At 35.0% G+C, this 15,233-nt stretch overlaps 1 protein-coding gene across 3 annotated transcripts in view; it reads left to right on the plus strand.

Annotated features, from left to right (window-relative positions):
- Window positions 1-15,233, plus strand: part of mapkbp1 (mitogen-activated protein kinase binding protein 1) — a 52,528-nt gene that overhangs the window by 9,745 nt on the left and 27,550 nt on the right. For all 3 annotated transcript variants that reach the window (XM_042743252.1, XM_042743251.1, XM_042743253.1), the window contains exons 3-4: window positions 11,352-11,414; window positions 12,906-12,963. In XM_042743252.1, coding sequence (XP_042599186.1) covers window positions 11,352-11,414; window positions 12,906-12,963 — 121 coding nt within the window. The remainder of the gene's footprint in view (window positions 1-11,351; window positions 11,415-12,905; window positions 12,964-15,233) is intronic.

Below are 15,233 nucleotides of genomic sequence, written 5' to 3' on the forward strand. Positions count from 1 at the left end.
TTTTCAAACACCCTGTCATGATTCTTGCAATGTTTTACTCTTTGTCTTGAGGAGAAATACTTTAAAACTCCATATTTGGCATTGTTGGATAGTATACAGTCACTGCTGTCCTGAAGGGTGAATAGTTTATGTGTGGTTTAGGACAGAGTCTTCCGCAAAGCCATGAAAACAGGATAAACCAGATGCAGACAATGAAAGCTGAGTGACACGTGTCATTTTGATTTCTTAGTATTGTTCTTGTAGATCCAGAGGAAGTTATGATTGCACCTGTTGTGTTTTAGCATGCATTGAAATCTCTCAGTATTTGCAGGCACAAGTGAAAAACAAATGACTTGCATGCATTACAATCATATTTATGTATGGAACACACGTACTGAAGTAAACGGATCAATTTATTGCAGATCTACAAGGTCGTTTATAATAATACAGGACCCTTGGCTAATCTATCCATTTTTGCATGCAGGAACATCAGCTAACTGTATTCGCGCATTTGAGTGATGAATGAGTTCTGGTGTAATGCGGCAGTCACTGTAGAATAGATATGAGCGTAATGAATAAACGACCCTCTGTGTTAATCAAAGATGCATGAAAATGTGTGTCAGAGGCTCTCGCGCCCTTGCATGCTGCGGTAAAGTGGGTCAGTAGAGCTGAACAGACCAATGTGATGAGGAGAAATGAGAGAGAAGAGGATGACGGATGTGAGGAAGGAAGGAAAGGGTGACATGGGGAGAGTGAAAAAAAAGAATGGAAGCTTGTAGGAACAGAGGTTGATTTAGCATTGCTGTGGTGCGTGTGGTCGTTCTCTCTGCTGCATTGCAGTATTCAGTACTCGTGAGGCTCTCCAGCTCCACACACACACTCCCTAATGACATCTCACACTCACACACATGCTCTGAGAGGAGAGCCGCAATCTAAAGACACCCGCAGGAATACAAAACAAGTAGAAGACACTCATGCTGGAGAACATATTAGGATAGATTAAAAGTATCATTTTTACTCTGACTCTGCTGTCATGTACTTGGAAAAAGGCTTGTGAACAATAATTGAAAATCATAGTTGTGTTGTACATGCTGTTGCCTACTTGTAAAAGTGTTTAGATGAGAGCTGAATTCAACTCGATTGAATTTATATCAATTTCTTTGCATACTGCGTTATATTATATAAGATCATATATTTATACACACATGCAACACACACACAGAGAGAGAGTCCATGCATTCCCTCTAACCATCAATTTAACTCACTTGAAGGTCACTGTGGAAGGAGAATGCTATTTGCAGGGCTGCTGGAATCACTTTACTAACATTGTCTTCCACAAGTACATGTTAGTGATGTACTGCATACAGATGATGGTCACTTAAAGGAAGAAAAGTCACTGTCTGTGATCTTGGATGGCAGTTTCTTACCAAAACTAATTTTCACAAGTTGCGAACTAAACAAGATATAAAGAAGCAATGTTTGATGTAAAAGTTTATCACAGCATGAAGGAATATTTTACACCTTAAGATGAAAATTGTTTTTACCATTAGACAGTGAAAACAGACTATAAGTATATTTTATATTTGCATGTACCAGTTCTATATATTAGGGGTAGGACAATAAATTGATGTGCTGATTTATTGCGATATTTCCAGCCGCAAAGTGTTATCGATACTCTGGCACCAAGTATTGATATTTTTTTAAACATACAAGATTTAAATTCATACCTACACTGTGGCTGTTTACCTCTTTGGCTTACCGGAGTGGCAGTACCTCCAGGCTTCTTGTGGTGGTGCTTCCCAGATTGTAGATGGTCAGATGAATGGGAATTGTAATTCACAGTGAAGAAGATATAGACCAACAACAAACACATATTGAGTCCCTGAGTAGCCTAACCTCCCAGCTCGGATCGCAGGTGGATTTCTCTCACTATATGAGTGAGAGAGAGAGCGCCGCCGCCGCTGTTAATATCCACAAAACTGAATGCTCTCTCAGTTGATTAGCAGTTAAATGTGTTGGTTTACACACAAAGAAATGTGTAAGTTTTTTAAAAAGTCCAAGAATAAAATGATTAATTTACTTAATGTTAAATTTAATTTACAGAACTTTTTGCGCTGTTTTCTATCAGTTTGGACTTGAATAAGAAAGAAAATTTGCACTTAACTTTTTCACAGGCATTTTTTTTTCATAGTTAGATATCGTGATATATCATTATAGAATTGTCTAGCAATATATCGTTTATCGCAGAATCGCTGTATTCGTGATATTGTATCATGAGCCATGTATCGTGATTCATATCGTATCGTGAGGTACCCTGCGATTCCCACCCCATTATATACCTGTCATGAATTACGTTAATCGGATAAATTAACATTTAAAAAAAACAAATTTAAAAAGCTGTTTATGCTCACTAAGACTGCATTTTTAGATCACAAGTACAGTTAAAGAATGATTAAAAATAAAAAAAAATATAGAGAGAGAGAGGGCATCTATACTTTAGTCTTCAGTGTCACATGATCCTTCAAAAATTATTCTAATGTGCTGATTTGCTGCTCAAGAAACATTTATTATCATTCTTATTATTAACAATGTTGAAAACATATTAAGTGCTGCCTGATATTTTTGTGAAAAACTGTGATACACTACCATTCAGAAGTTTGGGATAAGTAGTTTAAAATAGAAATTAATACTTTTTTTCTACTTTCAGCCCACATGTCTATGTCACTATGTAGAAATATTTGCATAATGCCACCCAAATGTTCACGCAAAGAAAGAAGGTGTGGTTTCAGTAACACAGTTAGTGTTGAAGCAGCCATGTCAGGGAGATGCTGTGTGTTTCTAGGCGAAAGCTAATGCACTTTATTTGGCCTTCTGAAAGTAATGCATTTAGGAATCTTTAAGATTACTTACAACAGAACAGCAGCACATTTTATGGACAACCTTTTCGTGAAACTAGGAGAGGTGGTCATTCAGACTTTGCTACGACAATCTGGTGCCTCTGAATCAGCTACTGTATGTTTTGTTATTAGTTTAAGTATTTGTTATTGACTGTTCAAATGCGGAGTTTTGTGTGTGTGTGTGTGTGTGTGTGTGTGTGTGTGTGTGTGTGTGTGTGAGAGAGAGAAAGAGACCGGGTCACACAGTGAAGTCAGCTGTCTTAACCGTCCGTGGCTTGTGTACTGCAAACACATAGGAGCTTCATCACTGTGTCTGTCACGCCACTCTGTTCCCCTTTCAGGCTTGAACTGATGGTAAAACTAAGGACATTATTAACTGTCTTCGCATTTATTTTGAAAGATGAACCTCGCGATTATGGAAAGGGGCGTTACATTTCCGACGAGTGCTGCGGTGTTTGGCCAATCACAATGCACTGGATCAGTTGGCCAATCAGAGCAGACTGCGCTTGTTAGAAGGAGGGACTTTGTAGAAAACGACGCGTTTGAAAGAAGCGGGGTGTAGAGGACCTACAATAATGTACAGTATTTGAAAAATAATGTGTTTTTTGAACATTAAAGCATGTCAACATATTCTGTTACACCAAATACACAAAATAATGATTTAAAAAAAAAGCATCATATGACCCCTTAAAGATATTTATAATGTTATAATGGTATAATAAATAACAAACAGTATACATTTCAAATAAAGAAGTTCGATAAAGAATCCTTTTTTTACATTGATAATGACAAAACCCTTATTAATTAAGCACCGATATGAATCGATAACTGAACACCAATGATAGTAATAGTTCACAAATTACTGTTACTATTTTTACTATTTTTGATCAATTAAATGCAGCCTTGATGATCATAAGACACTTCTTTCAAAAACAAGATGTTAATTATACAATTGTTTTCTTTTTAAATTACATTTTAATTTTTTAAAATCGAGTAATAGTTTTTAGTCAGTCTTTGAGAAACCAGTTTGAAAGCATTATTTATTGATTTATTTTATTTATACTTACTATGGTGACGATAGTGGCACAGGACAGATAAGCGGGAAGGTTGCCTTAGATGAGCTTAGTAGCAGGTCATCCCTACGGTGCATAATCCTCTGCCATCTGAAAGCGTGCTGACTGCTGGGCCCAGACGCGCAGGATTAGGGCATCCTGGTCACCATCTGTCTGGAGCAGAGCAGCGAACAGGCCTGGATCAATGGGGAGGTCCTGCTAATAGCCAGACTTACGGCTGGGCTCGGTCTTGGAAAGCAATACTCCTGGAAGTCTTTGATTTAGATGGGGAGTGATGTCGTGTGTGTGCCTCACCACCTGTCTGTGTTTTATCCCACTCACCAGATGGAGCAATGCTACAACTGTCCTTATTTACTTGCCACAACATTTGATCTGCCTCGTCTTGAACCCTTACACACACACGCACACACACACACACGCACACGCACACACACACACACACACACACACACACACACACAAAACATTCTATACCCAGAACAGTTGTGAAACCTGAGTGACCATAAGACAAGCTGTTTGAGATCTGGATATCTTTAGCTTCTGCATACAACAGCTTTGAGCTTGTTTTAAGTACTTCTAAATTAAATGGACAGTCTCTCGCTGTTTTGTGTTACACTTGATGCTGTTCATAGTAATGCTGATTCAAATATTTAATCAGCACACAAGAACCTGTTGCATCTGTCTAATCATTGGTAGCAGTCTACTTTGAACTAGAATGCTAGTTAGTAATGCTTAATAATTGCTGTTGCTCTTACTTATGATTAGGAGTTTAAAATCTCTTGCCTTAAGTTGTACTGCAACTCGTTTCATATTATTTTGTGATGTCTTTGTCTGGTAGACAACAAAATGGGTTTAAAAAATAAAAATCAATTTTGCAATGAAGAGAAGGGCCACTAGTCATATCTAGAGACAAACTCCTTTTCATTTTCTAACTTAAGAATAAAATTAAGAATATTATGAATTCCTAGAAACATTTCTTAAAGGAATGGTTCACCCAAAAATGAAAATCTGCCCTCAGGCCATCCAAAATGTAGATGAGTTTGTTTCTTCATCTGATTCTGAATACGTTTGGAGAAATCTAGCATTACGTCACTTGCTCATCAGTGGATCCTCTGTAGTGAATGGGTGCCGTCAGAATGAGAGTCCAAACAGCTGATAAAAACATCACAATAAACCACAAGTTATCCACACCACTTCAGTCCACCAATTAATGTCTTGTGAAGTGAAACGCTGCATGTTTGTAAGAAACTAATTCTTTATTTTATTTGTTTTTTATTTTGCTTCTGGCAAAAGAAAAGAAAGGTATTTAAGAAACATTGTAAAAATTTGAAATTCTTTACGCCAACCTGACAGCAAACTTTAAATATTGTGTTTTGAATGTAGTTTGCCTTTTACATTTAAAAAGCTTCTATTATAAATGTCATGCCACTGTATCTGTTTATAATAGTAGCCTATGGTTATGGCTTATGATATAGAGACATGTATTAGAGTGTTTTCGTGGCCTAAAATCATTGGTGCATGTAGTCATTTGGTCGATCTGTGCACTACTACACTCCACTTGGCTTATTCGATTCCCTGCTAGGTGACATAATGAGCTGGATCAGCTTTTTCCTGGGCTGCAAGAAGCTCATGATGGCACATGTTGGCCCTGCAGAGTTTAACAACAGCAGCCAATACATTCACACGCAAAAGCAATGGTCATTACTTGTTAACTTGTTTTACACAGAATCTCATGCAGATACACGTCCTCATTGCAGAGCTTTTCTCATAAAGTTCTCATGTTTGAAATGGTACAATGACATTCATATGATATGAGTCAAAACCACATGGAATTCTGATGAAAACTGCAAATGTGAGTTTAGCTCTGGGCTGAAACTGTATATGTGAAAAATCCACTGTGAATAACTCTGTGGGAAAGTGTTCATGTTGTGTGTAAAGTAACTTGAATCTTCTCGTTGGCTCTGGGTGGTCAATCTTTAGTCATACTTGAGAAGATCTGTGAGATTTCTCTTCCATACTGAGAGAACAGGCTCCTGGGAGGAGATGTGGAGGAGAGTCTGTGTTGAAATGCCGGAGGGAACATCAAGCATCTTTTATTGCAGCAAAAAATATTGAGTAATACAAAAAGTGCTTTAGCTGAAGTTGTTGTTGATTCTGGTGGTGTGGAAAGCTAATCTAGATGCACGCTGAATAAAATGTGAATCCTCTCAAAGATATACATTGATTGTTTTCAGGTTAAGGTGCAAATTTAAACCGTTTTGAATGACTAATTAGATTAAAGGGATAGTTCACCCAAAAATGAAAATTTGATGTTTATCTGCTTACCCCCAGGGCATCCAAGATGTAGGTGACTTTGTTTCTTCAGTAGAACACAAATGATGATTTTTAACTCCAGTCGTTGCAGTCTCTGTCGTATAATGCATGGCAATGGTAACAAAATCTATGAGAGTAAAAAAAAAACTTGCACAGACAAATCCAAATTAAACTCTGCGGTTCGTGATGATACATTGATGTGTAAAGACACAAAACAACTGGTCTGTGCAAGAAACTGAACAGTATTTATATAGATTTTTACCTCTGATTCACGCAATGTCAGAACTGTTAGAACTCTTGTGAACGCGCTTCACAGCAGCAGGCGCCTGAGGCATCTTCTTCTTCTTCTTGCTATGTCAGAACTGTTAGATTTATTTTGTAGGTGGTTTAAATGGTCCTCTTGAGAGAAAAAAGAGATGAAAAACTGAAAAAATAAAGCTAAATATAAATATTTATTAAACAAAAACTAATGTGCTTTTGTCATTTTTATAACAAAATTACTAAAAGTTAAATTAATACTGAAATTAAAAGCTAAATCAAAATATTATTACATACTCTAGTATTATATAAATAGTACTAAAATAACACTAATAAAAGCTTTTGTTTAAATAACAGCTCAGACAATGATGTTTATCCTACATCATCTCATAACATAAGCACAAAATTATTTTTAGAGTTTCCCTTCTGATTTCTGTGAAACAGACTGTGCTTTGGGTGCTTTTATGGTTTATTTTTGAAAAAAGAATCCCATCTCAAGACTTTATTAGGCACAGTTCAATGTCTTGGTGTGTTAGCAGATTAAATTCAGTGTTAAATTAGTGTTCATTTGCTGGCTCGACTTAGTGTGACCTTGTTTTACAAGACAAGTGTTGTGGAAAAACACTATCCTGCTCACCCTGCTGAAGAGAGTATGTGAAGAAGTGGTGCTGCTGGTTTATTTATGTGACATTTAAGACCACTAAATATAAAATTGACCTCAATATAACACAATAATTGATCAACAGTGCAGAAATCCAGTAACTCAAGGTTCTGAATTTCCATCTGCTCAAGATTACATGAAAAAAATTCAAACAAAGCAGAATATACTGTTCAAAGATATCCCGATTACACATTAAAATAAGATTAAATTTGTTAACATTAAGTTTTTTGTGATGAAGTAACAATGAACAACAATGTTTACAGTAAAAATCTGAAATGAATGTTAATTCATAAATATAGACTATATAATACTTTTGCTCAATGGGTAACACTGAGGTTTTGTTTGTTAACATTAGTCAATGTTAGTTAACATAAACAAAACAATAAACAATACTTCAACCACATTTTTTAATTTTAGTTCATGTTAATTTTAGTGCTGTCAAACAATTAATGATTAATCACATCCAAAAAAAGTTTTTGTTTACATAATGTGTGTGTGTCTGTGTGTACTGTATATATTTATTATCTATATACAAATACACACACACACACACACACACACACACACTGTGTGTTTTGTATATTTTTTTTATATATTTACATGTATATATTTATATTCATATAATTTATATTATGTATAAATATATTTAATATATAAACATAACATATTTTTTCTTAAATGTATACATGCATGTATGTGTATTTATATATACATAATAAATATACACAGTACACACACATATTATGTAAAAAAAAAAAAGAAAAAAAAAAAAAGAAAAACACTGTTATTTTGGATGCGATTAATCATTTGACAGCACTAGTTTATTTCAGCCAGTCTTATTTTAGTATCATTGAATAGGTTTTATTCAAATTTTTAACCAGTTTTTATTTTTAGATTTTCTTTTTTTTTGTTTATAATTTGATTATAATTTCAGTTAATAATTTGAATAAGTTGTTTTTGTCGTTTTTAGCAGTTATTTTTTAGTATGCATGCCTATAGTTAATATAAATGTAAATTTTAGTTGAACGTCACGTCACATTTTTATATTTATTTAATTTAATAAAAAAAATATTTTAAGTTAAAAAAAATTATAATTTTAGTTTCAGTTTTAACTATCTATAACCCTGATTTCCCACATTTACTAATACAATTTTAAATCAAATATTGTCTGTTGACATTAGAAATTAACATTAAACTAGATTAATAAATTGTTAAAATACTGTACATTGTTAGCTTTTGATGCCTTATGTATGCTAAAGTTTACAAATTTACTTGCTTAAACAAAATATCTTATTCTTCAAGGATTCAGTGTTGCAACAAACCTCCTCTACTGTAGTCAATGAAAGGTCTGAGTGTGGTTCATGAGTGAATGGTGGGAGGTCACATGTGTAAATACAAGGTCAGGCATATTTGCTGACTGTGCACTGATTCATATCAGCTTATCTTTGTAATGGGATGAGCCGTAGACACTCGTACAACAGGCTTGCGTAGTCATTGATCCGAGGCCTCTCAATCCCATCAGCAGCTCGGCTTATATATAGTGCAGGAGATCCATTAATGGTATTACTTGCCAACAATGAAGGTCCGCTCCTCCCCTGGTTTTCCTGTCTTTGGCGTCAGTGGTTTATGGAGACATGAGTAATGTGCTATTGAAGCATGAGGTCATCAGTTCTGTCCCTCTTCTCTCAGACATGCTCGTAAAGCACAGAGCTGGACGACAGGAGGCTTTGACTTGACAGATTCCAAACAGGGCTCTTCCTGTGGTCGGGGGAGACCGAGCGCTTGTGTGGCTTTGAGGGCTCTTCCTGTGGTCGGGGCAGTGGTAGGGGGAGTAGGAGTGCTTTTGTTTCTTTTTGGGTGTGTTGTGTAGTTTTGGATGTCATATAGTGTAATTAACCTTTACTCTGAAGATCCAGATGTTTGATTATCTGTACAAAGCCTGGTACACTTTGCACATTAATTGTTTCTGTCTTATATTCCCCCACTCAGACAAGAAAGGGCTTCCTGGCATTTAAAACTGTCAGATGTTTTTTTTTTTTTAATGAAATGTAAAATCACAAAATTCATGTGAAATATCTGTTGGTAAGAATGTTTGTAATATGACTTTAAAATCAAGGCAAATTGTGATTTGAGGATATCCTGTTTAGGTGCTACTAAGTACCTCTTTTAATTTTTAATTATCCGTCATGTTTGATGTCATGAGTCTTACAAACATGTGCATCCAAAGACCAGCAGGCCAGTCAAAACATGGACTCTGAACTCTAAGAAGTTGCATAGCAGGGAGTCTGACCCTTGCACTTTTTAAAAAACTATTTTGTGCATATGAACGAGTATAACTATTCTATTTATGAGAATATATTTATGTATTTACCTTCCAATAATTATATATTATGTAAGTATAAATTATAACATATACATTTAAAATATATAAAGTATTTAATAATTAATTTATTTTATGTAAATAATATACTAACTTATTATAATAATAATAATTGTTGTTGTTGTTTTTATGATTATTATTATGATTACTATTTTTGTTGTTGTTGTCTATAAGTTTATCTCTGCCCATCTATCGATTTATCTATATTTTATTATTAAATTTATATGCATAAAATATATTAATAAATTAAATAAATATATTGTGTATTATCAGTAAATATATGAATAAATTAACATTTATTTTGGATTTTTTATTTATGCTACATATTTATTATATTTGAAATATAAACCATATAAAATTATATATTAATTTAAAAACTGTATTAATATATGCTATGAATATATTTATTTTACAATAATAATTATTGTTATTTTTCTATTTATGCTTAAAGGGATAGTTCCTCCAAAAATGAAAATTCTGTCATTAAATACTCACCCTCATGTCGTTCCAAACCCAATGTAATTCCAATGTAATCAAAAATATCTTAGTCAATTTGTGTTCCGAAGATGAATGAAGAATTTTCATTTCCCAAATTCCCGCCTGTCCTTACTTTTTCCGCCCCCCCTCCCCCTCCCCCTGTCTATCCATCTATTATTCCAAATCTAGTGGACTTTCAATGTGTTTATTTATTTATATCTTTATTTATATATTTAGTTAGTTTAATTGCAATTAATGTATCAGATGGTTTCGCTGTACTGAGCTGAAGGGGCTTGACTCGTCTCCTGTGGGTTGCTGTGGAAAATGCATGGCAGGGTGTTTTTTTTTTACTGAAACTGAATTTAAGCGCTAACTGTCTCTGTATCAGCATTTTACTTTTAGTAGGGATTTCAGCATGTTATTTATGTATTTAATTGGGAAAATTTGTGTTTTAGCAGTTTTTACTAGTCATTTTTCTGAGTGAACTACAGACCAAATGAGTAAACCAAATATGAAGGATTCTGTGGTGGTCATTGACGTATTTCCTCTGTGTTCTGTTTGTCTGACTGTTTTCCTGTTCTGTATGCAGTACAGCAGGTCATTTCCTCCCCTCAGGCAGTCTTTATAGGACCAACTCTACAGTACTTCCATATAAAAGGCTCTAAAGGGCTTGTGTTTGTTTTTCATTATTTGAAAAGTATTGAGATTTGTTCCTGTATTTGAGAGATGAAAGACACAGAAGAGGAGACTTGCCTCTGTCACGCACTGCACCTGTACAACAACAACAAAAAAAAAAAACACACCTAGAAAAGAAAACTGTGGCAATACATTAGTACAGTTACTTTTCAGATACCACTTTGACATATGGTACTGAATGTTCACCAGAAACAAAAAACATGCTATTTTCTTACAGTAAATAGTACTCTAAGGTACTTTTAAAGAATACCATTGTACTATCATGGTAACTGCTCTGACTATTACACATTAACAGACACAGGATATGATACGTTGTTAATCAGGAAAGTCAGGTATAATCTTGTTTAAATGAGTCTGATTTGTGCATTTTTCTCCCCCCTTTTTTTTTTTTTTGTCTAATTTTGGAAGTAGAAAACGCCACTCCATGATTTATATAGCAAAATTGTGGGCTTGTGGCTTTAGTGTGGTCAAAGATCTGGACTGCTAACTTAAAGGTTGTCACTGAGTAAGACTTTGGAGGGACTGTCACCATAGTTAAATGATAATTATGTTGTTTTGGATTGGAAAGTGTCTGCTAAATAGCATTTTAATGACCCCTTTCTTTTATCTTTTTATAGATGTGTGGTGGTGCTACTGAACCCTAAGAAAAACAAACAGCATCATATCCTCAATAGCTCCAGGTAAGACTTTCATACTTTTGTAACCAAGCGCAACATGGATAAATGTCACCTCCTATGGCTCATTAGCTGCACAAGTGTACAAAGTGCACACAAGTGCACACTCTTAAAGGTTTACTCCACCCCAAAATGAACATTTTGTCATCAATTACTTACCCCCATGTCGTTCCAAACCCGTAAAAGCTTCGTTCGTCTTTGGAACAAATTTAAGATATTTTGGATGAAAACTGGGAAGCTTGTGATTGTCCCATAGACTGCCAAGTAAAATACTCTGTCAAGGTCCAGAAAAGTATGAAAGACATCATCAGAATAGTCCATCTCCCATCAGTGGTTCAACCGTAACGTTATGAGGCGACAAGAATACTTTTTGTACGTGAATAAAACAAAAATAACTACTTTATTCAACAATTTGTCTCCTCTGTGTCTCTCCACATCACCGTAGCGCCTTTTTGGAGAATCTGAGCTGAACACAGGCAGCTTACGCTCTTCTGTGTCAGTCGCGCCACAAGGATGCGCTGTTTTTCAGCTCAGATTCTCCAAAATGGCGCTACGCTGATGTGGAGAGACACAGAGGAGACAAATTGTTGAATAAAGTTGTTATTTTTGTTTTATTTGCATACAAAAAGTATTCTTGTCGCCTCATAACGTTACGTTTGAACCACTGATGGCAGATGGACTATTCTGATTATGCATTTCATACTTTCCTGGACCTTGACACGGTAATTTATTTGGCAATCTATGGGACCGTCACAAGCCTCCTGGTTTTCATCCAAAATATCTTAAATTGTGTTCCAAAGACAAACAAAGCTTTTACAAGTTTGGGGTAACGACATGGGGGTAAGTGATTAATGACAAAATTTCCATTTTGGGGTGGCGTATCCCTTTAAAAATAAAGGTGCTTTATTGGCATCTATGGTTCTATGAAGAACCTCTAATATCCATGAAACCTTTCCATTCCACAAAAGGTTCTTTAAAGTGGAAAAAAGGTTCTTTTAAATAAAATTCAAAACGTTCTCCACACTAAAAATGGTTCCTTTTAAGAACTGTTTATTGGAAGGTTCTTTATAGAGCCCAAAATGGTTCATCACTGGAAAAAATAAAACCCTTTTGGAAGCTTTATTTTTAAGAGTGTAGTGCAAAAAGGTTCTTAAGATTATTAAAATGCTCTTCACATGGGAAAATAAATGGTTCTTTTAAGAACTGTTCACTGAAAGGTTCTTTAGAGAACCCACAGTGGTTCTTCTATGGCACTGCTGTGAAAATCCGCTGTTTTACCAAACTGGTTTCCCAACACACAACCCTGTCTGCCACAGGTTGACCAAACAGACAGTCCTGTCCCAAACTCATGCCACTGGTTGAGTAAATATTGTAGTGTTGGGATGCTCAACACTCATCGTAAGCAATGGGTGATCAGACCGAGAGGAAATCTCTCAAGTAGCAGGATGCATACACTTTGTCTAAATTGTCTAAATACTTCCGTCCACTCTGTCACAGGAAAACCATCACTACGGTCTCCTTCTCTCCTGATGGCAAATATATGGTCACGGGCGAGGTGAGTACTCAATTCCTCAGTATATCTGTGCTTTGTGGTTCCATCACATGATCTAATAGGAAGTCAGGAGCTCTGGAGCAGTATCTCATACTTAGATAAAGCTGATGTAGGCGGGCTGTATGAAAATAAATTTCTCTATCTTGCCCTTTCAGGCCTGAATTCTGAAATCCCTGTGTGCAGTGACTAACTATCAGTGTAATTTGTCTCTTTTCACAGTGGAGTCAAGTACATACAAATGTGACTATTGCTTTCCTTCCGTAATTCTTCAGCACTAATGTTTGGATAAGAAGGGATTTATTGCTTGGACTGCAATATAGAAATCATGCAGAAGCATGCAAGTTATGTCCGGCTTGAAATAAAACACGCTATTGCAACCTTCAAAATAAAACTACTTGATTGAAACAAAAAAATAAAAGTATTAAAATATTTAAAAGTATTAATAATTACTTCTTTGGTTTAAAATGAAATGTAATTGGCAACACATTTAACTTCTGTAATCTGTTATTATATTATATCAGGATTTGATTGGATCATTTGGTCAACTTGATTAATAATACCAGTTATTTTATTATTATAATTTTTTTCCCCTTTATGTACAGACTTAATGTCATCTGAGTAGAAAAAAGGTGGTAGAAATTTAGCAAATTGTTAAGTTTCCCTGTTATCCTATTATCTAAATATCAGGGATTTTCAAGTGTAATTTTCCAGGCCTTCAAACATTTATTTAATGAAATCATGAAAACTTCTGTAGTCATTATAAACCTTTGTGGTTCTGCTCAGTTGTGAAGCATGTCTTTGGTTAAAATTCTCTTTTTGAGTGCAATCTCTAGACATTTATTTTGTTGTTAAATGTAATAAAATTATAGTATTATTTGAATGAGGAATGTTGATTCTTGTCTTCCATTATTTTTTTTTTTTTTATTGGTAGGTTTAGTTCAAAAATGAATGTTCTTTTTTTTTTTATTTATTTTTTTTTTTTTTGTTACATGAATGAATTATTTCTTCTGTGCAATAAAAGAAGATATTTTGAGGATTTTTGGTGGATAAAAATTTTTTGTTAATATTGACAGACATTGAATAAAAAATATCTTTTTATGCTCCACAGAAGAAAACAAGTCATGCAATGACATGAAGGTGGTTAATTAAAAAAGTTTATTTATTGTATTTTTTAATTTTTTTGGTGGACTATCTTTTTAAGGATAATGTGCATTGATGAAGTGTCCATACTTCTGGTCAGCTGGCATGACAGTAATGAATGGAAACAGTAATGTGGACAGTAATCAGAGCCGTTTGGACTTTGTTTGCAAGACTGAACATGAGCACAGATCCTGTCTGCTTGTCTAATCCACTAAATCATGTGGATGGGTGATTTGTGTTTGTGTGTGTGCGGTTGTACAATATTGTATGTGTGTCTGGGCGGTTGTATATTTGGTGTCTGTGCATTTGGACAAAAAAGTAATCCTTTTCGTTTGAGAGGAGTTACTTACTCCAGCATGTGAAAGTGATGTGAGTTTGTGCTTACTGGCTGCCATGGCAACAGGCGGCACCATGCCAACCTGCACACAGACCGTGTCTGCTGTCATAAAAAGGTTAAAGCGAGAGTGCCAAGAAAGGGCAAGGAAAAGAGCATGTATGGAGGAAGAGAAAGAAAATGTGCCCGAAGGAAGAGACAGAAACAGTCTGGAATCGGCATATGTCTGCTCACTGTGGTTTGACCCCTGACCCCCACATTCTCACTGTGAAGCCCCTGCAGCGCTGAATGCTGATCACATGTTGGCAGCACGGTCCTGTATTAAAGCAGGATGTTGTGTAAGATTAATCAGAATGAATATCCATTCATTCCTTTTTGTTTGCATGCATGATCTGTCTTGATTGGAGTTGTGTAACCTGGGATTGAACTGACGTGTCTCGACATCTATGTTAATAATGTGTTGCACAAACAAGCTTTGCACAAAATAGAAATGTGCTCTTGAATACATGCTTGCAATACAACAAAATATAAATCCAAGGTCCCCACAGTCAAGAGAAAATATCAGGGGATATTCAAAATGGTGTTTTTCTGGCCAGGGAAAGGACATTTCTATAATACATAACATATACACATTTTTTTCATGAATGAATGAATTTGTTTTTTATTTTCATCTTTGAAAGAAGTCTGTTATGCTCACCAAGGCTGCATTTAATCAAGAAAAAAAAATACAGTAAAAAATAATATAATATTGTGAAATATTATTACAGTTTAAAATGACTGTTTTCTATTTGAATAATTT

The sequence above is a fragment of the Cyprinus carpio genome, chromosome B17 (genome assembly GCF_018340385.1).
Source record: "Cyprinus carpio isolate SPL01 chromosome B17, ASM1834038v1, whole genome shotgun sequence".
Taxonomy (NCBI): Eukaryota; Metazoa; Chordata; class Actinopteri; order Cypriniformes; family Cyprinidae; genus Cyprinus; species Cyprinus carpio.